General features: G+C 37.0%; 1 protein-coding gene across 1 annotated transcript in view; it reads right to left on the reverse strand.

The window, feature by feature from the left end:
- ORC5 (origin recognition complex subunit 5) overlaps positions 1-20,761 on the reverse strand; it is a 78,106-nt gene that overhangs the window by 49,108 nt on the left and 8,237 nt on the right. Inside the window, exons 4-8 of the mRNA XM_069587891.1 lie at positions 17,360-17,434; positions 11,820-11,931; positions 5,211-5,341; positions 2,459-2,507; positions 2,280-2,370 (exon numbers count right to left, since the gene is read on the reverse strand). Coding sequence (XP_069443992.1) covers positions 2,280-2,370; positions 2,459-2,507; positions 5,211-5,341; positions 11,820-11,931; positions 17,360-17,434 — 458 coding nt within the window. The remainder of the gene's footprint in view (positions 1-2,279; positions 2,371-2,458; positions 2,508-5,210; positions 5,342-11,819; positions 11,932-17,359; positions 17,435-20,761) is intronic.

Consider the following 20,761-nt stretch of genomic DNA (forward strand, 5'->3'; position numbering starts at 1 on the left):
CTTTCTCTTTTTCCATATTTTAACTTTGTAATTGTGTTATTTCCATCCTGTCAGAGAATGTAATTATACAAACAGTATTCTTCTACCCTTGTTCCCATCTTTTAGTTTTGACCTATGATCAAATGTAGTGCCCGTCAATCCTTTTGCTAAAGCTTCCCTAGGCATCTCCACTGTACTGATTTTTCAGAAAGTGCTTATGAATATAGCGTTCCCTGAGTTCTTACAAGCTTAACACTGTTTTTCTACAGCCATGATACCTGAATGACAGGCTGGCTGGATGTAAACTTCCTTGGCTTACATTTCCTCTCTCAAGTTTCTTGAAAATATTGCTCACCTATCATTTTGCTTTATTACAAATTCAACTTCCTTGGTAAGTAGCTTACCTTTTTTGCCTTAATCCCCCCAACTCCACTTCATTCTTATGACCAAGCAGACAGGAGATACCATGTCCTTCCAAATCATCCTCAAAAACAGTGCTTTCCCAAACCTGCTTTGTTAATTCTTGTTTACATACTCTTCAAACACTTCCTTTTGATTCTCCAGTAGCCAGTGCTCAGGCCTCATGTGTTCTCAGAATTTTCTTAGAGTTGGACTCTCTCTCCAGAGGTGATTCATTTGTATTTCAGGACTACATGTCAACCCCATGCCCTGTCCCCATCATCCTCTCCTCTTTCCCTATAGTCACTGCTTAACTTTTAACTTCAGCCCCAGAGTTGGCTCTGCTGGCTTTGATTGTTTATTTCACTATTTACATATAACTTAAAACTTATAGTTAACTCTGTAGCGTGGGCATCCATGCTTAGTCAGTCAGGTCTGACTCTTTGCAACCCGATGGATTATAGCCCACCAGGCTCCACCGTCCGTGGGATTATCCAGGCAAGAATTCTGGAGTGGATTGACATTTCCTCCCCCAGGGGATCTTCCTGATCCAGGGATCGAATCTGCATCTCTGGGGCTCCTGCATTGGCAGACGGATTCTTTATCACAGAGCCAGCAGAGAAGACTTCTAGTCATACTGCAGGCTAGGGTTGCTGCTGCTGCTAAGTTGCTTCAGTCGTGTCTGACTCTGTGTGACCCCATAGACGGCAGCCCACCAGACTCCCCCGTCCCTGGGATTCTCCAGGCGAGAACACTGGAGTGAGTTGCCATTTCCTTCTCCAATGCATGAAAGTGAAAAGTGAAAGTGAAGTCACTCAGTCATGTCCGACTCTTCACGATCCCATGGACTGCGGCCTACCAGGCTCTTCCGTCTATGGGATTTTCCAGGCAAGAGTACTGGAGTGGGGTGCCACTGCCTTCTCTGGCAGGCTAGGGTTAGAGTGATTTTATTTGCTCTCCTTAGTGATCTTTGTGGAGAGAACTGGATTCAGGTAGCCAACATTATCCTATGGAAAACTAGAAGTCCTTGTATGAGAGTCACTGTAACAACCACGCAAATTTTTCTATCTTTAAAAAATCAGATCACAAGCTTTTCTATTCTGTGACTTAAAAAAACTTTCATTAAATGACTTTTTATTATTAAAAAAGTATTGAATATCTTTGCAATGTTTCTACTTATTCAGAAACTATTAATATTAAAATCTAATCAGCTAATTAAATAAAACATGAAGTAGTTATAGATTAAGGTATTCATAAAAGAAAAGTGATAAAATTGATTAGCAAGTGAAATAAGACAGAAGCGCTGATGTTTTTAAATCTATGTTGCTTTGCAATGTAGACTTATAGACCTAACATCCATAAGGCACTTTCTTATTTGTATCACAAATCACTTTCACATGTATTACTGAAATCTTCTAAGGATTGTTAGAAGAGGGATCTGAGGTCTAGAGGTTTAAGGTGAATTGCTAATACCTCAAAAGGCAGAAAATAGCTAAGCTGAAAATCAAAACCATTGTTCTTCTCACTATACTATGTCTGTGCAATCATGCCTCCTGAGTAGTTTTATTACTATGAACAGACAAACATAGATTTATGACTTGATTTATACACTTCAATGTTCAATTTTTCATTACACCATTCAAATATCTAACATAACTATAAAACACAAAGCTGAAACGGATTTTCCTGTAGCTTTCTAGATTTAAAAAAATTAATTATTAGAAATATGCCTTGTGTAACATACTGGCTAAAAACTGTCTTTCTCAAAATAGTAAGGAATGATTCAAAATTCACAAGAACTTTTTCTCAATGTGAAGAAGGTAAGAAAACATGTGGACACATTAGTGAATATTCTAAACAAAGATATAGAAACAATATATATATTATAAATAAAAAATTACCTTGATATTTCTCTGAGATAAACAGTCTGCATGGCTTTCTTCAAATGAGGTTCAATATTTCTCCAGAGCTTGCGAGTATCACGTTCATTTGCTACCCCAAAGAGGAGAAAATTTCAATAATTTAGATCTTACAGAAATTTTTTTCCAAAGAAAAATTATTACAGTAAAATTATAGTTACCTTCTCCTTTAACCACAGGTTCGCAATATTTAGGAAAATTAAGTACTGCCTATAAACAAAGGGGAAAAAACGAGAAAAAATTTGTCTATCACAATTAGAAATTATTTTTCAAGTAAAATTTTTGTTAGGATTCAGGAAAATTTATTTCAATATAGTTGCCCAAATAAAATGTTATCATAGTTTATTACTAAAACAATAAAAACAATAATTATCAATAACAACAGTTAATACAACATGTAAAATATTCCTTAACTGGCTAAATCCCACCTAATATTTTGCCCTTAGATATAAAGTAACATAACAATCCCCAAAGTAGATTTAAAAGTACATACATAAATAAGATGCCTAAAAAGAATATTTTGCAGATGATTTATTAAATTCTCAAGAAATGTGCCACTTACAAACTTTGAAACAATAAAAGTATCCATTCAAAGGAAAAAATGTTTATTATCCTACATTCTACATATGCAGAAAAATAAGGACACTATACTGTTTTTTCTCCACTACTTAAATATCATCTTATATTTATTAGTACCACTAACAGTAATAAAGACTTAAACCACACTTCAAGTTTCAAGTTTTTGAATATAATGTAATAATAACAAGAAAAAAAAGTTGTAATCTCATCCCTCAATAAAATCATTCCTCAGTGAAACCCAAAGGACTTTATAAAAACCATATTTAGGTTTAACACTTTCTTTTCCTACAAATAGTTTCTCTAAATAATTCTTCCTTCTTGTACTTTATAATAATCTACTTTGAAATGACCACCAGCACAGATACCCACAGGATTCAAGGACATCAGAGTTAAGGAATGGTAACTACAAGTTATTTCCCAGGAAGAACAGAGGATAAGTACTCGCTCTCCACTCCACTTCACGCAGGAACTGCACACTGAACCTCTATCCTCTCTGTAAGCCCCCTTGCTGTAATTTCCCTCTGTCACCAGGAATCTCAGACATTCAACTTCTGGAGAGGTGTTAGTGATGAGCCTGAGCTAGAACAGTTTGTCTCTGGTTTGTTCCCTACTTAGAAGACACTTGCAGTTCAGTTCCATTCAGTCGCTCAGTCGTGTCCAACTATTTGTGACCCCTTGAATTGCAGCACGCCAGGCCTCCCTGTCCATCACCAACTCCTGGAGTTCACTCAGACTCACGTCCATCGAGTCAGTGATGCCATCCAGCCATCTCATTCTCTGTTGTCCCCTTCTCCTCCTGCTCCCAATCCCTCCAAGTATCAAAGTCTTTTCCAATGAGTCAACTCTTCGCATGAGGTGGCCAAAGTACTGGAGTTTCAGCTTCAGCATCATTCCTTCCAAAGAAATCCCAGGGCTGATCTCCTTTAGAATGGACTGGTTGGATCTCCTTGCAGTCCAAGGGACTCTCAAGAGTCTTCTCCAACACCACAGTTTGAAAGCATCAGTTCTTCGCCACTCAGCTTTCTTCATAGTCCAACTCTCACATCCATACCTGACCACTGGAAAAACCATAACCTTGACTAGACGGACCTTTGTTGGCAAAGTAATGTCTCTGCTTTTCAACATGCTATCTAGGTTGGTCATAACTTTTCTTCCAAGAAGTAAGCATCTTTTAATTTCATGGCAGCAGTCACCATCTGCAGTGATTTTGGAGCCCCCCAAAATAAAGTCTGACACAGTTTCCACTGATTACCCATCTACTTGAAATCTACATCTAAATCAGAAGAGGCCTACAATTTAAAAGTTCCCCAAACATACTTAAGGTGAACATAATTTCTCCTATATTCTATCTCAAACACACACTGAATCCCTCTAAGTAATATTTTTCAGAGCAAAGAAAAGAACAAAGCAAAGAAAATATATCAAGAGAATCTGTTCCTTTGAAAGTTCCATTTTCTAACCTTAGACATTTTACCATCTTGTTACATGGAGATAAGATCTTAAGTATTAATAAAAGATTTTAAGAAACCAGATATTCTTGCCTTCTCCCTTATGGATCCACACAACTAAAGAACAAAGATCAAAATTAAGTTAAATATGAAAATTAATTACATTTTCCAAACTCCCTATGAAGTATAAACAGCTATTCTAATGTTTTAAAAAAACTTTTTTAAGAAACCATTTATATAAATTCAAAGTAATCCTTTATACAAAGATTACTAACTCAAGGTTAGTGGCTAAGGAAAGACCTACGTAAAGCTTCTGACCATATTCAAGAGCATCTAGATTTCAGATCACTATCAATACATGTGCTGTCATGTCCTACTCTTTGCAACCCCAAGGACTGTAGCCTGCCAGGCTCCTGTGTCCATGGGGATTCTCCAGGCAAGAATACTGGAGTGGGTTGCCATGCCCTCCTCCAGGAGATCTTCCCGACCCAGGGATCACACCCAGGTCTCCTGCACTACTGTCTGAGCTACCAGAGAAGCCATGGTAACAGCAATATATATTAATACAAAATCCTGAAAAACAATTGTTAAAAAAATTAGATATACAATTGCTTATTAAATTTTCACATTCTCTCTGTTAGTCTTCATTTTAATTTTAATAAAAATTATTTGTGATTAGAGAAAAGAGAAAGGAGGAAATAAAAAACACACTCCTAAGGATATATGAAAGTAAACAACTAAAGATGACTGAAAGGTTTCAGATCAGGTCAAAATTTGTACCAACCCACAGACTTCTATTTCCAGAATAAATTTTTAGCGTCTAGCCTATCTCACACCTTTTCTACATAAAAGATGTACATTTTACTTAAGCAAAATGCGAACTCACCAGATGCCGGAGCTCTTTCAAATCTCGACAGACAGTATAGAAAACTCCAAGAAGAATGTTAATATAGGCAGCATAGAAATCAGCTGAATACTCTGGAGGATGATCATGAGATAGGATCTTCTGTAGGTTCCCTGTTCACGGGACATAAATGAACAGAAATGACTGACCTAGAACCCTAGTCGTATCTTCTAGCATTTTATAATACAGGTTTAAACAATAAATACACAGGTTCAGCAATTATCAGCAATAAAACAGTTACAAGATTAGGATGTAAAAGTAACACAAGTTTTGAAACTGAGGTAAAAGAATCATGAATCTAATGTTCTAGAAAAATTACTAAATTTTACCTGACATATATACTAAGAAATGACATCTAAAGAAAATCACAAGAACCTTATAATAGGCAAAGCAACATCAATATCAAGAGCAAAAAAATAATACGGACTTCAGTAATTTTTCCAATTATATAAGTCAGCTAGGTAAAAACAAGAGGTACTATATAAATCACCACCAAATTGGAAAATGCACTTCATTTTTTTGTAAAATGAAAACAATTCAAGAATTCTTTCATGAAAATCTTCATCTTCACTTTGTCATTCCCTTTTTTATGTGTTTTCTTTCTACAACTTTATTTCTTTTATCTTACTCTCACACAGTATCACATGTTTAGAATTCTAAGTGAAAGTGAACGTTGCTCAGTCACGTCCAACTCTTTGTGACTCCATGGACTGTATAGTCCACGGAATTCAGGCCAGAATACTGGAGTGGGTAGCCTTTCCCCCTTCCAGGGGATCTTACCAACCAGGGATTGAACCCAGGTGGCTCTCATTGCGGGCGGATTCTTTACCAGCTGAACCACAAGGGAAGCCCAAGACTATTGGAGTGGGTAGCCCATCCCTTCTCCAGGGAATCTTCTGACCCAGGAACCAAACTGGGGTCTCCAGCATTGCAGGTGGATTCTTTACCAACTGAGCCACGAGGGAAGCCTTTAGAATCCTAAACTTATATTTTATTCTGTTAGAAATGTAATATTGTTGAAGCACAGGTAAAACTACAAAGAAACCATCTATTATTCAAAATTTCCCAGTTTATAGCACCTGACTGAATCAGTCAGTCATTTATTCCTTATTGCAATTCCCTCTGACTTCTTGATGCGATGGTCTCTTTAGACTTCTCAGTTAAGAGCTCTCTGTCCAAGACTAGCACTGTAAACCTCGGAGAAGGCAATGGCACCCCACTCCAATACTCTAGCCTAGAAAATCCCATGGACAGAGGAGCCTGGTAGGCTGCAGTCCATGGGGTCGTGAAGAGTCGGACACGAGTGAGCGACTTCACTTTCACTTTTTACTTTCATGCATTGGAGAAGGAAATGGCAATGCACTCCAGTGTTCTTGCCTGGAGAATCCCAGGGTCGGGGAGCCTGGTGGGCTGCCATCTATGGGGTCGCACAGAGTCGGACAGGACTGAAACGACTTAGCAGCAGCAACAGCAGTACTGTAAACCAGGTTCCACAGGGTTCAAGACTATCACAATACTTTTAAGTGAAAATTCTTATGGAAAGCTCTGATCAAGTCAATTTCCTTTTTCTTAAGAATCCTTCTGAATATTTTTACTATGAATACTTTGCCATTTACCATCAGACCTTGATTTTAACTGTTCTCTTTTCCCTCACAGTCAGTCAGGTACATAACAATACATATAGTCTATCAATGGATACTAATATACAGAAATTCAGAAATAGTTGTATTAACAGGATCTGCTGAACAGGGCAGTTGGCCAAACAAAACACCAAAAACCAAATAAACAAAGTCCCCCCTTCCCAAAAGATCATTTTAAAGCCTATTCTCATGCCTAGAATGTTATCCTGAAGGAATTCTAAATAGAGATTGTTACTAGATATGCAATTTTATATCACAACCACTGAAAAAAAAATATACAAAGGCCAAAATTTGACTTTGAAGCCTATGTATTTTTATACCTAATAGCAATTTTAAATTTAATGTTACCAAGTATTTAAAACATAAATATTTGATACACTAAAAACTTGGAAAAAGTACCTTAAAACTTGGAGATAAAGGTATTTATATATAAAAGCTGGAGATAACTGGATGGATGGAAGAAGAGGGATTCCAGTCACGAGGGAGTATTTCCAGTTCAGAAATACTCTTCTATAAATAAACAACTAAAAACTGGACAAAATATAGAAAACAACTATTTTCAGACATCAAGCAGCCAAGAACTCTAATACGAGAAAAGGGAAATGAGGTGAGTCTTACCATCAGCCAGGCTTTCTAATGAGAAGAAACTTTACAATAGTGGTACAGTAGAGTTGCAAAAGGAGCCCATTAATCTTAGCTGAGTTGAGACAGAGGTGAGAGTAGAGAAAGCTAAGGGTACTAGAATATACAGGGTAAAGTTCATCAGAGAAGGACACTATGCAGAGAAAGAGCCCCAGAAATCTGCATTAAGTGTTGCCTTTGATTCTTAGCTGAATGCCAACATTTACATGCATGCTGCTGCTAAGTCGCTTCAGTCGTGTCCGACTCTGTGCGAGCCCACAGACGGCAGCCCACCAGGCTCCCCCATTCCTGGGATTCTCCAGGCAAGAACACTGGAGTAGGTTGCCGTTTCCTTCTCCAATACGTGAAAGTGAAAAGTGAAAGTGAAGTTGCTCAGTCGTGTCTGACTCTTAGCGACCCCATGGACTGCAGCCTACCAGGCTCCTCCGTCCATGGGATTTTCCAGGCTAGAGTACTGGAGTGGGGTGCCATTGCCTTCTCCTATTTGCATGCATAGATAGAGTAAAAGCTCAGAAAAACAAACACGAAAAACTTCTGGGGGAAAAAACAATTATTGGAGAGCTGCAGGTCAAACAATCTCCAGAGTTCAGACAGGGATATAATCTGTTCATTTTTCCCACCAGTAAGAATAGAGAAACTATACTAAATACACTGAGCATTCAGCAGAGAACCCAAAAGGACTTAAAAGTATCTTAGAAGTGGAACTAAAATTTGCCCTGAACCCTCTCTCCAAAAGAGCTTAAAAATAACTTCAAGAGGGTCAAACATATCTTCAAGTGATTTAAATGCTTAACAGAAAAAAGTGCAACATGCAACAACAAAAAATTTAATATCTATCATTCAATCAAAAATTACTAAGCACACAACAAAGTATAATGGATGTCCATAAAAGAGAAAAATCAGTCAATAGAAACACGACCACAATGAAAGAGGTAATTGAATTAGTACACAAAGACATTAAAACAACTATTAGAAACATACTTATATGCTCAAGGAGATAAAGGAAAACAAAAGCATAGTGAGATCTGTAAAGAAAAATCCCCCTGGATTCAGTAGTCCCTCAGTCGTGTCCAACTCTCTGTGATCCCACGAACTGCGGCACTCCAGGCCTCCCTGTCCGTCACCAACTCCCAGAGTTTACACAAACTCATGTCCATGTCAGTGGCGTCAGTGATGCCATCCAACCATCTCATCATCCGCCGTCCCCTTCTCCCGTCTTCAATCTTCTCCAGCATCAGGGTCTTTTCCAGTGAGTCAGTTTTTCACATCAGGTGGCCAAAGTATTGGAGTTTCAGCTTCAGTATCAGTCCTTCCAATAAACATTCAGAACTGATCTCCTTTAGGATGGACTGGTTGGATCTCCTTGAAGTCCAAAGGACTCTCAAGTCTTCTCCAACACCACAGTTCAAAAGCATCAATTCTTCAGCCCTCAGCTTTCTTTATAATCCAAGTCTCACATCCATACGTGACTACTGAAGAAACCATAGCTTTGACTAGACAGACTTTTGTTGGCAAAATAATGTCTCTGCTTTTTAATATACTGTCTAGGTTGATCACAGCTTTTCTTCCAAGGAGCAAGCATCTTTTAATTTCATGGCTGCAGTCACCATCTGCAGTGATTCTGGAGCCCCCCAAAATAAAATCTCTCAGTTTCCATTGTTTCCCCACCTATTTGCCATGAAGTGATGGGACCAGATGCCAGGATCTTAGTTTTTTGAATATCGAGTTTTAAGCCAACTTTTTCACTCTCCTCTTTCACTTTCATCAAGAGGCTCTTTAGTTCTTCTTCACTTTCTGACATAAGGGTGGTGTCATCTACATATCTGAGGTTACTGATTTCTTCTGGCAATCTTGATTCCAGCTTATGCTTTATCCAGCCCAGCATTTCACATGATGTACTCTGCATATAAATTAAATAAGCAGGGTGACAATATACAGCGTTGATGTACTCCTTTCCTAAATTTCAAACAGTCTGTTATTCTATGCCGAGTTCTAACTGTTGCTTCTTGACCTGCATACAGATTTCTCAAGAGGCAGGTCAAGTGGTCCAGAATTCCCATCTCTTGAAGAATTTTCCACAGTTTGTCCCGATCCACACAGTCAAAGGCTTTGATGTAGTCAATAAAGCAGTAGATGTTTTTGGAACTCTTGCTTTTTCTATGATCCAATGGATGTTGGCAATTTGACCTCTGGTTCCTCTGCCTTTTCTAATTTTCTAATTTGATCTCTGGTTCCTCTGCCTTTTCTCTTTCTCTTTATCCACTGGATTGGATAATTGCAGACGAAGACACTTGTAGAGAAAAAGGTCAGTGAACTTGAAGACACAGAAACAAAAGCTAAACCAAATAAAACACTGGGCAAAAAAGATCCAAAGTTTAAATGAATAAATAAGAGATTCAGCAGGACAACATCAAGAGATCTAACAGTCATATAATGCAGCCCCGGAAAAAGGTGGCGGGAGCAGAGGGGACAGATGAAATATTTTTAGAAATAATGGCTGAAAAATTTCCAAAGTTGAAACTATACATTCATTATCCAAAAGGCTGAACAAATCTCCAGGAGGGTACATGATGACAGATATTTTCCACCTTGCCTTTCCAGTTCTGTAAAGCCCAAACAGTAATATATGTAAAGTATAAGATAAAAATTGCACAAAGGTTGTGAGGTGGGAAATTTTAAGTCACTGAGATTTTCAGATTGTTTACTAGAGCTTAGCATAATTTATTCCAATTGATTGGAATTTAGTTATTCCAATAACTAAACCAAAAACCTGACTAACTGTACTATAATCCAACTGAAGGAAAAAAAAAAAAGAATTACCAAAAGATGAGCAGTCTGCCTCTGGGAGAGACCAGAAAACAAGAAATCCATATTAGGCCCCGATACTGCTAGGAGAAAGGGGGTCCTGAACGTTGGATAACATAGTCCTACAGATGACATATGTCTCAAGTTATGATTGGATGACTCAGGCACTAAGATTAACCTTTTGCCCAGGTTCCATGCTTACTTATTCAGGCTATAATTTGGCTTATCAATTAGTACTTTTTTTTTTTTTTTAACATTTTCTTGTGTGATGGTGCTTTTGAGTTTTTTTAAAAAATGGTATGTTAAAGGCTCTAAAATTTCATAACTAGATGAACTTGGTTTCCATATCATACATTCCAAAAATCTACACTTTCCTATACTTTTAAAAATTAACAAGATCACTTTAATTATGTCCTCAAATTGTTTCCATCTCTGCTGCTTTACATCCTAATTTTTTAAAAAAAAATCACAATTCATGATAACATACTTTAATTTCAACTTCACTAGAAAACTAGCATTTCAAAATACTTTTTCAGTACTTAAAGTTCATGAAAAACTTTAACATCTAACAGTCATGACATTAAATACAAAAAAAACTTTTAAATGAAATCCTTTCTTCCTACCCTTTTCTCCTTGTGATTTTCATAGCCCTATTAAAAATAAGGGCTCCCTTCATCTATTTTGGGCTTCTTTTTTTCTATCTCAGTTAATTAGCAAAGGCAGGAGGTGTTACTTGACTGCTGTGTTCTTGTGAAAACAGGCAAAACTGTGTTGATCTTAATAATCAATGTTTATAGCTGTTAGTTCAAAGGGACAGTGTTTTGAAGCCAAGGTCAAGGAACGGTATCTTCTTCACAGCCTCTAACCACCTTATGCTTAAGTTATAATCTTTGAATCAGAAGTATCATATTTGTACAGTAACAGCACAGTATTAATCTACAAAACTACTCAGAAACACAAAAAGCTATTGCGCTTTTCCAAAGATAAAAATCATTAAGGTCTATGAAATTTAAGTTAAGCCCACACACACAAAAATAAGGACTAGCAGTTGCTACTGTAAGAGTAATAGTAATGAAAAATGAGGTTTACAAAATTAAAAGATACATTCTGGGTAGTACTCAACTCAGGCACGTGGTATATGAATATTTCAGTACAATTTTAATGTGCTTTGCTAATTTAGTCTGATTTTCACTTGTAAGGATATTATAATCACAACATATATATCTTATTGTCCTGACTAAAAAAATGTGAAAATACACCATTAGCATAAATACGTGAGAAATGCTCATTCAAAAAAAGTAATTATAAGAGAACCACCTCTCATAGTTCCAAAATAAAACCTCTATTAAGTGCAGAAATATAAACATTTAGTTGACATTGGCAGCAAACCCTAATAGATTAAGACATCAAGGTATTCTCATTTGAACATGCTAGCTTAATCTTTAAAACAAGAAAAAAATATTTTACTGAATATCATTAGTCAAAACAATGTATTCAATTTTACCTATGCTATAATCAGGGAAATACAAGACAAATGGCTCAAAGCATCCGGTATTTGGACGAAACTTTTCCCAAACAATTTCACTGAGAAAGATAACAGTCACATTTCTGTCAGTCTGTAAAAGAGAGATAAATAAAAGTAAACTTGCATTAAAAATTCTTAATCAGAACAATAATTCCATTTGAGTTTTTCTTTCAAAATAAATCCAGCCAAGTTCTAATATATAGCAAATTATTTGCATATTAATAAGCCATATTTAGAAAACCTAATCAAGGAGCTCATCTTTATATGCAAATTTTCCTACATAATTACTTAAAATTTCCATAAAACTTTCAGGTTAATTGACAATTCAATTACATGTAACACTAGCACAGTCACACAAGGACTTATTTTATAGAAATTAAGAAACACATCTGCTTGAATGATTAAAATAAGACCTTTTTATGGGTGTTTTCAAACCATATACTTAAATAACAAACCAAAAAAGGCAAAACTGAAATGGCTATAGCACCCACAGGAAAGAATATATTTGTTGAAGACGATGAGCATACATTAAAAACACAAATAAGAATGAGTATCCAAAATACCAATGTTAAGTAAACAGACATCTTTTGAAACTATAATATTCTAGAAACAACATTAAGAGAACAAGCTCAGTGTGTATGTTATCCTTCTAGAGAGTGGCCATGAATGCTAATTCTAATGCCTGAATTTATCTGTAGACACCTCTGCATTCCCAACACAAATTTTAATTCTTCTCATGTTCTTTTGGATGTCTCCTCCTAAGTTGAGTAACAGATATGATATCTGTTTTGTTCTATAACTATTCTTAGGACCAAATCTCTTACACTATTCTTTGATGGTGATTTACTTTTATAGTTTCTAACTTATCTGTAATCTTTTATTCAAATTTTCATTATTCATAGAAATATACTTCTGACTAACAAAGGTAGTTAAGTTCAATAAATTAATGACTCCATAGAAAATGTAGCATCTTCATAAAAGAGAAGATTTTTACTTTCAAATGCTGTTTATCTTATTAATTTTTAATAATTCCTGATTTCTATAGAGATAAAAGGGCATGCTCTAAATACAATCTCCATCACAAAGCACTGAGCTGCTTTTGCTCTAAAATATGATTATTCAAAAGCATTTTATAAAGTAAGCTAAAAAAAATACTGAGAGGTTAAAACATAGAGGCTATTTATCAGTCTAAAAGGACTTAAAGTTGGTTTTCATCTGTTCATCTGAAAGCACTTTCAACTACAGTGATATCTATCATAATTTAAACTTCATTTTACTCTGATAAGTATTTAATACAAAAAGTGGGAAATGCTTTGGCTATATTTCTTTTCAATGACATACACATTTAAAAATCAAGCATGTTTTCAGAAACATCAAAACAACAATTTTCTTCTCTGGTGGAGCTGAGCTTACTATGAATCATTTCATTGTCTTCAAATAGCTTCTATAACTAAAAGTAAAAAAAGTGAATGGCCTAACTACTGTGGCGGGATGCATGATCACCATTACTAGGCACAGAGGAAAATAAGGGAGTAAGTTTTACTGAAAGGCAAGAGGACAGCAAGAATGCACTCTGGCTACCAGAGAAGGAGTCCTTGAACAAAGCAATGGGAAACGGTGGATGAATACAGGCAAAAACAAAAATAAATCCCACAAACTCAACACAACACAACACAACACAACACAACGAGAAGAGGAGACCTCTACTCAATGAGCACAGATCCTTGGTGTCAGTAGTAAACTGCCAAGAAACAATTAAACTGGGAGAGGCTAGACTACATGAGAAGACTTCCAGATTACGTCACCAAGAGTTATGTTTACTTTTCTCCTGTCTTCTCCACATCTCCACCCCAAAACTATTAGTAAAAGTAGATTTTAGGAGTCAATCTTAAGCATACAATGATTTAAGTGGCAATCAGTTCAGAACTTTTAGTTACTCAAATTTGAGTAATGCATTTAACTTTTAAAGGTGGAAAGGCTCTAGGCACTGTCTCCCCAAATATTTACTTAATTTTTATTATCAGCTCAGTCATGTCCGACTCTTTGTGACCCCATAGACTGCAGTATGCCAGGCCTCCCTGTCCATCACCAACTCCCAGAGTTTACTCAAAATTCATATCCATTGAGTGAGGAATGCCATCCAACCATCTCATCCTCTGTCGTCCCCTTCTCCTCCCATCTTCAATCTGTCCAGGGATCAGGGTCTTTTCCAATGAGTCAGCTCTTCACATCAGGTGGCCTGAGTCAGCTCTTCACATCAGGTGGCCAAAGTATTGGAGTTTCAGCTTCAGTATCAGTCCTTCCAATGAATATTCAGGGCTGATTCCCTTTAGGATTGACTGGTTGGACCTCCTTGCTGTCTAAGGACTCTCAAGAGTCTTCTCCAACGCAACAGTTCAAAAGCATCAATTCTTCAGGACTCAGCTTTCTTTACAGTCCAACTCTCACATCCATACATGACTACTGGAAAAAACACAGCTTTGACTAGACGGACTTTTGTTAGCAAAGTAACATCTCTGTTTTTTAATATGTTGTCTAGGTTGGTAATAGCTTTTCTTCCAAGGAGCAAGCATCTTTTAATTTCATGACTGCAGTCACCACCTGCAGTGATTCTGGAGCCCCCCAACTGACTGGAAACAGCCCCCCTCGCTGTTTCCATTATTTCCCCATCTATTTGCCATGAAGTGATGGGGCTGGATGGCAGGATCTTAGTTTTGTGAATATTGAGTTTTAAGCCAACTTTTTCACTCTCCTCTTTCATCAAGAGGCTCTTTAGTTCTTCTTCACTTTCTGCCATAAGGGTGGTGTCATCTGCGTATCTGAGGCTATTGATATTTCTCCTGGCAATCTTGATTCCAGCTTGTGCTTCATTCAGCCTGGCATTTCTCATGATGTACTTTGCATATAAGTTAAATAAGCAGGGTGACAACATACAGCCTTGATGCACTCCTTTCCTGATTTGGAACCAGTCTGCTGTTCCACGTCCAGTTCTAACTGTTGCTTCTTGACCTGCATACCGATTTCTCAGGAGCAGCAAACTCCAGCTCACCAGCAACAAGGAGCAGAATGATGTGGTGGAGGAAGATGGTGGAGTAGAAGGAGGTGCACTCATCTTCTCCCGTGAGAACGCCAAAATTACAACTCTCTGCTGAACAACCATCGACAGGAGAATGTTGGATCCCACCACAAAAAGATACCCCACATCCAAGGACAAAGGAGAAACCCCAGCAAGAAAGTCGGAGGGGCGAGGCTGCATTTAGAATCAAACCCCATACCCGCCAGAGACACTCAGAGGGTTCAAACAAACCTTGTGTGCACCAGGACCCAGAGACCCCACAGAGATTGAGCCAGAACTGTGTTTGAGTGTCTCCTGCAGAAGTACGGTCCACAGTGGCCTGCCTCAGGGGCAGGGGCTCTGGGTGCAGCAGACCTGGGTATGGCATAAGCCCTCTTGGAGGAGGTTGCCATTAACCCCACCATAAAGCCATCCCAACTTAATAGGGCTGGGGAAACAGACTCTTGGAGAGCACAAACAAAACCTTGTGTGCACCAGGACCCAAGAGAAAGGAGCAGCGACCCCAAAAGAGACTGACACAGACTTTCCCATGAGTGTCCAGGAGTCTCCAGCAGAGGCATGGGTCGGCGGTGGCCTGCTGCAGGGTTGGGGGTATGCAGTGCAGCAGTGCATGCATGGGACCTTCTAAAGGAGGTCGCCATTATCTTCATTACCTCTACCATAGTTTGGCCTCAGGTCAAACAACAGGGAGGGAACACAGCCCTATCAACAGAAATTTGTGTTGAAGATTTACTGAGCATGGCCCTGCCCATCAGAACAAGACCTAGTTTCCCCCTCAGTCAGTCTCTCCCATCAGGAAGCCTCCATAAGCTTCTTATCCTTATCCATCAGAGAGCCAAGAGAATGAAAACCACAATCACAGAAAACTAATCAAACTGATCTCATGGACCACAGCCCTGTCTAACTCAATGAAACTATGAGCCATGCCTTGTAGAGCCACCCAAGACAGACAGGTTGTGGTGGAGAGTTCGGACAAAATGTGGTCCACTGGAGAAGGGAATGGCAAACCACTTATTATTCTTGCCTTGAGAACCCCATGGACAGTATAAAAGGCAAAAAGATAGGACACTGAAAGATGAACTCCTCAGGCTGGTAGGTGTCCAATATGCTACTGGAGATCAGTAGAGAAATAAGTTCAGAAAGAACAAAGAGACGGAGTCAAAGCAAAAACAACACCCAATTGTGGATGTGACTGGTGATGGAAGTAAAGTCCAATGCTGTAAAGAACAACATTGCATAGGAACCTGGAATGTTAGGTCCATGAATCAAGGCAAGTTGGAATGGTCAAACAGGAGATGGCAAGAGTGAACTTCTACACTTTAGAAATCAGTGAACTAAAATGGACTGGAATAGATGAACTTAACTCAGATGACCATTATATCTACTACTGTGGGCAAGAATCCCTGAGAAGAAATGGAGTAGCCATCATAGTCAACAAAAGAGTCTAAACTGCAGTACTTGGTTGCAATCTCAAAAACAACAGAATAATCTCTGTTCATTTCCAAGGCAAAGCATTCAATATTACAGTAATCCAAGTCTATGCCCCAACCAGTAATTTTTATTATAATGCCCCTTAATATTATACTTACATAATAGAGACATAAAACTAAGTAGGTGTAAACTACTTATGTTCAAGGTATTTATAAAGTTATAAAACCAATCTTTTAATTTACAAGTTAAATAGAAGACTATAAAGCCAATAAAACTTAAATTAACATTATTTGAATATGATGAACATTACTGTTTTGCTTAAACTAAATCTTTGCTCACTTCATCAATATGGTACTAACAGGAAATAGCCTTTTGAGTTTAGTATTCCTATACCACCTGGTATTGGTGAAAACTGAACTCTCTCACCGATTTCCTTTACTCAAACTACTATAAACTACTATCTGTTGTTGCCATTGTATTATTATTTGGTTTTCGCCTGACACGTATGTTGATACACAGTAAATTTATCCCTTTCTTTTCTTATGAAGCCATGACAATTAGAATTAATATTATTCAGTGCCAACACGATTTTAAGTTGAAACACAAAGCTGGTTCCAATAACTGAGAGGCCATGAGACAGAATGTCAGATGATCCAGAGCAGACCTATCATTCTATTTTATATTTCTGAAAAGAAAATTTTAAAATTCTTGCAGATAGTTCAAAGTCTAGCCCTTTCCCATCATTTCTAGTAAATACCTAAATTCTTTTAACAGAAAGTAGTGTTAGCCACTTCACAATCAAAAATAAAAGCTAAATAACTGAAGAATAAATGTGATCAAAGCACAAATCGATTAAACTTTGAAAAAATCCTCAACTTCACTCATAATAGAGAAATGCATAACAAAATTATATTGAGATTATTTCTCAGCTATCCAATAGGCAAAAAGAAAAAACTGACAACACATATCTACTGATTAGGCCATAGGGGAAAAAGATTCACACATCACTTACCAACTCTTGTAATCTAAGAAATCCAGGTAAAAGGTTTGCTTCCATATCTCTTAGATACTCGGCTTTATCCAGAACCTTGTTTAAAAAACCGCAGTGTCAAAATAAATTTTAAAAGTCCTTTCACAAAGCATTTACATAATATAATTCAAGATTTGAACCTTCCATGTTAAAAAATGTGACATGAATTAATATTTTAAACAGTATTAAAATTTACGGAAGACATTTCAAATAGGTCAATAAGTCTACTAACATGTTTTAACCCAAATTTTAGAGAATAAGTCATAATTACACTTAAAAAGGTTTTAAAGATAAACTATCAAAAAGATAGTGAATTAAGATGTTAAGAACCTTTTCTTATAGGTATACATGAAATAAAACTATGTGCATTTTTATGTCACTTAATAAAAGATAAATGTCTACCACATACCAGTAATTACAAAGCTTTCTGACCTGAGAGAGAGAAAATTCTAAATTTCAATATGTAACACTTTACTTGCTTGAACTTTGTAAATGCATGCTAAACCCTTTAGCTAGAAAACCAAAGATGTTAAGAAAGATTAAATTTTTGTTCAGTGTTATGATAATACTACTGGGATTATGCTACAAATTATAATCATTTACATTAGGAATAAAATTAAAATGCAGAAAATATAATATTATTTCCCTGAATAATCCAAAATGTTTTATATCTGGTTTGTTGATTAATAGGCAGCTTGAAACAATGTATGAGAGTAATCAACTTAAGATATTTCATTCCTAATTCATTTAGACAAAATAAAGCTAAAGTTATTTACTGCTAAAAAGAAACAAATTAGTTTCTCAACTATGTATTCTCAGTATGCAATTTTCCCATCAATTTCTATTTAAAACTCTCTAATACAGGACACAGATTAATTCAAATTAATCAGTCCATTTGTATGCCCATTTTAATTCAAAACACAAAGCTGAGGCAGTAATAGTTCATTCTTCTGACTTAATATAATTAACCCACTGGTTTTATAGTATTTTAATAAATGATACTTCTTCAAAAGCAATTATCAAAAAACTAATACTCAAAGAAGTTAAAATTTTAATTCAAATTCAAACATTAAAAAAAATAATTTACATGAAAGTAATCTAATAGATTTGATTTGTAAGGATGTTTACTAACCAGAAAACATTCTCAAACATCTTCCTGCATTATTTCCTAAGTGCTGAATCTTACCAATTCATATATTATATAACTCATATTATATAAAATTATTCTAAATGTTCTATGCTAAACACCTACAAACTTTTTCACCTTTAATGTTTAGTCATCTAACAAACAACATTGAATGCCTACACTGATCCATGTGGCCTGAAAAATGAGTTGGGTCCCACTGATTCCTCATGGCTCTTCACAGAATATTGATCCCTCTTCCTCCCTGAAGACACAGCTTTGAAACTCTACTTGTTGGAGTCACCCAACACTCTGGGGTCGTTCCTCCTTGTTCTTTAAATGTTACAGTTTCTGACTATCACGTTTCTAACATAACTCCTATATTTTTTGCATATTTAAAAATCTACATAAATGACCTCCTGATATGGTAGACTGTTTATTTCCTTAAATCCCTCTCTCTTCCAATGATCTTGTCGCCTATCCTACCCAGTGAAAGATCAACTTATATTCTGTATCACTGGCTTTTGAAGTGTGATCTGTAGGCCCCTGTAAGGTGAAGGCAGGGGGTGTGCTGTTTCTGATCCTCTATCAGGAGATTGGTGAGGTCAAAACTATTTTCATAATACAAAAATTGTATATGCCTTCTTCTACCACGGTGATATTTGTACTAATGGTAAAAGAACCAACTGTGGATTAATTTAAGTAGCCTTAGAATAAATCAAGGTTGGTGCCAAACTATTCTAGCAGTTGTTAATTCTTTACTATGTACTTACTCTAAGATGGAGCAGATGTACTTTTTCCTATTCCTCCTAAGTAAAATTAAGAATCTTGAGTATTACATACAAAACAAATAAGGCTCTGAAAGGTGGAAAGAAGGCAAACTAGCTAGGGACCTCAGGACCACAAGAATGACAACTCACTTTGGAGGGTGAATTGTCTGTTATTTTCTTGCCTCGTGTAGAGCTGAAGAAGCCTACAACACAGAAAGGCCAAGGAGAAGAGAGCAAAAGCACTCCAACAAAAGCCTACTTTTTCTAGTCAAAGGTCCAGGAAAGGGGAAGCCTAGAGAGACTTCCAAGACTATTCGCTATATAAGTTTTATTTGTATATCAATGATATCTTCTGTCTCCTAATTTCTTCACTACCTCGATACTGGAGCACCACAGTACTCAGTCACTGGACTCAACTCTTTCCTAACTCTCTCACTCTGCTGGTGACCTAATCCTATCTTGCAGCTTAAAGTATATGCCCAGAAATCCAAAATGGTATTTCCATGTTGGACCTCTCTTGACCTCAGACGCCAAGTGTCCAAGTGCCAACTCAACATCTCTACTTGGACTTTACGTGCCCAAAACCAAATTCCTCACAATTTCCCCCCCAGCAAAACCCCACCTGCTGTAGTTTTCTTCACTCAGATCATGACATCATCCCTTCAGCTGTACAAAAACTTCGTAACTAGTTTATTAGTTTCCTAGGGATACCATAACAAAACTCTGCAAACAGCGTGGCTTAAGAGAAACTTTATTTTCTCACAGTTGTGGAGGCTATAAGTATCATATCAAGTTGCTCTAAGTATCAGATCAAGCAGGGCCGTGCTTTCTGTGAAGATGCTAGAGAAGGAGCTGTATTAGGTCTCTCTTTTAGCTCCTGATTAATTCCTTGTCTTGTGGCAACATACCTCCAATCTTTATGTGGCATTCTCCCTGTGTGCATGTCTGTCTCTACAGTTCTTCTTTTTCACTAGGACATCAGTCATATTGGATGAGGGGCCCAATCCTCTAGTATGACCTCAACTTAATTAGAACCACAATGACCCCATTTACAAATAAGGTCATATTTTGAGGTTCTAGGGGCTAGAACTTCAACATACTTTTTGGAGGAAACTTCAAAAACTTCTCGGAGGAAACAAATTAACCCATAACACTAGTCTGCATGCTTCTATCTTGTACTTTTTCTTTCTCAGCATTACCCCTCTCCCCTCTTACTTAAACTATTCCAGCCAAAATGGCCTTCTTGATACTCCAACTCTGTATGCTCACATAAATCTCTCTGCTTAGAATACTCTTTTTTTTTTTTTAAGATATTTTCATGGCTTGCTCCTTTCTTCCGTCCAGTTTCAGCTCTGTTATCATTATCTCAGTGAGATCTTCTCTGCCCTTCTCGCTTAAAAAAATAACTATTTTCCCCTGCCCAGCTGATTCTGCCTTACTCTAATGTACCACATCCAACATACTACATATTAACTTGCTTATTATCTACAT

Source organism: Ovis canadensis, chromosome 4, assembly GCF_042477335.2.
Source record: "Ovis canadensis isolate MfBH-ARS-UI-01 breed Bighorn chromosome 4, ARS-UI_OviCan_v2, whole genome shotgun sequence".
Lineage (NCBI taxonomy): Eukaryota > Metazoa > Chordata > Mammalia > Artiodactyla > Bovidae > Ovis > Ovis canadensis.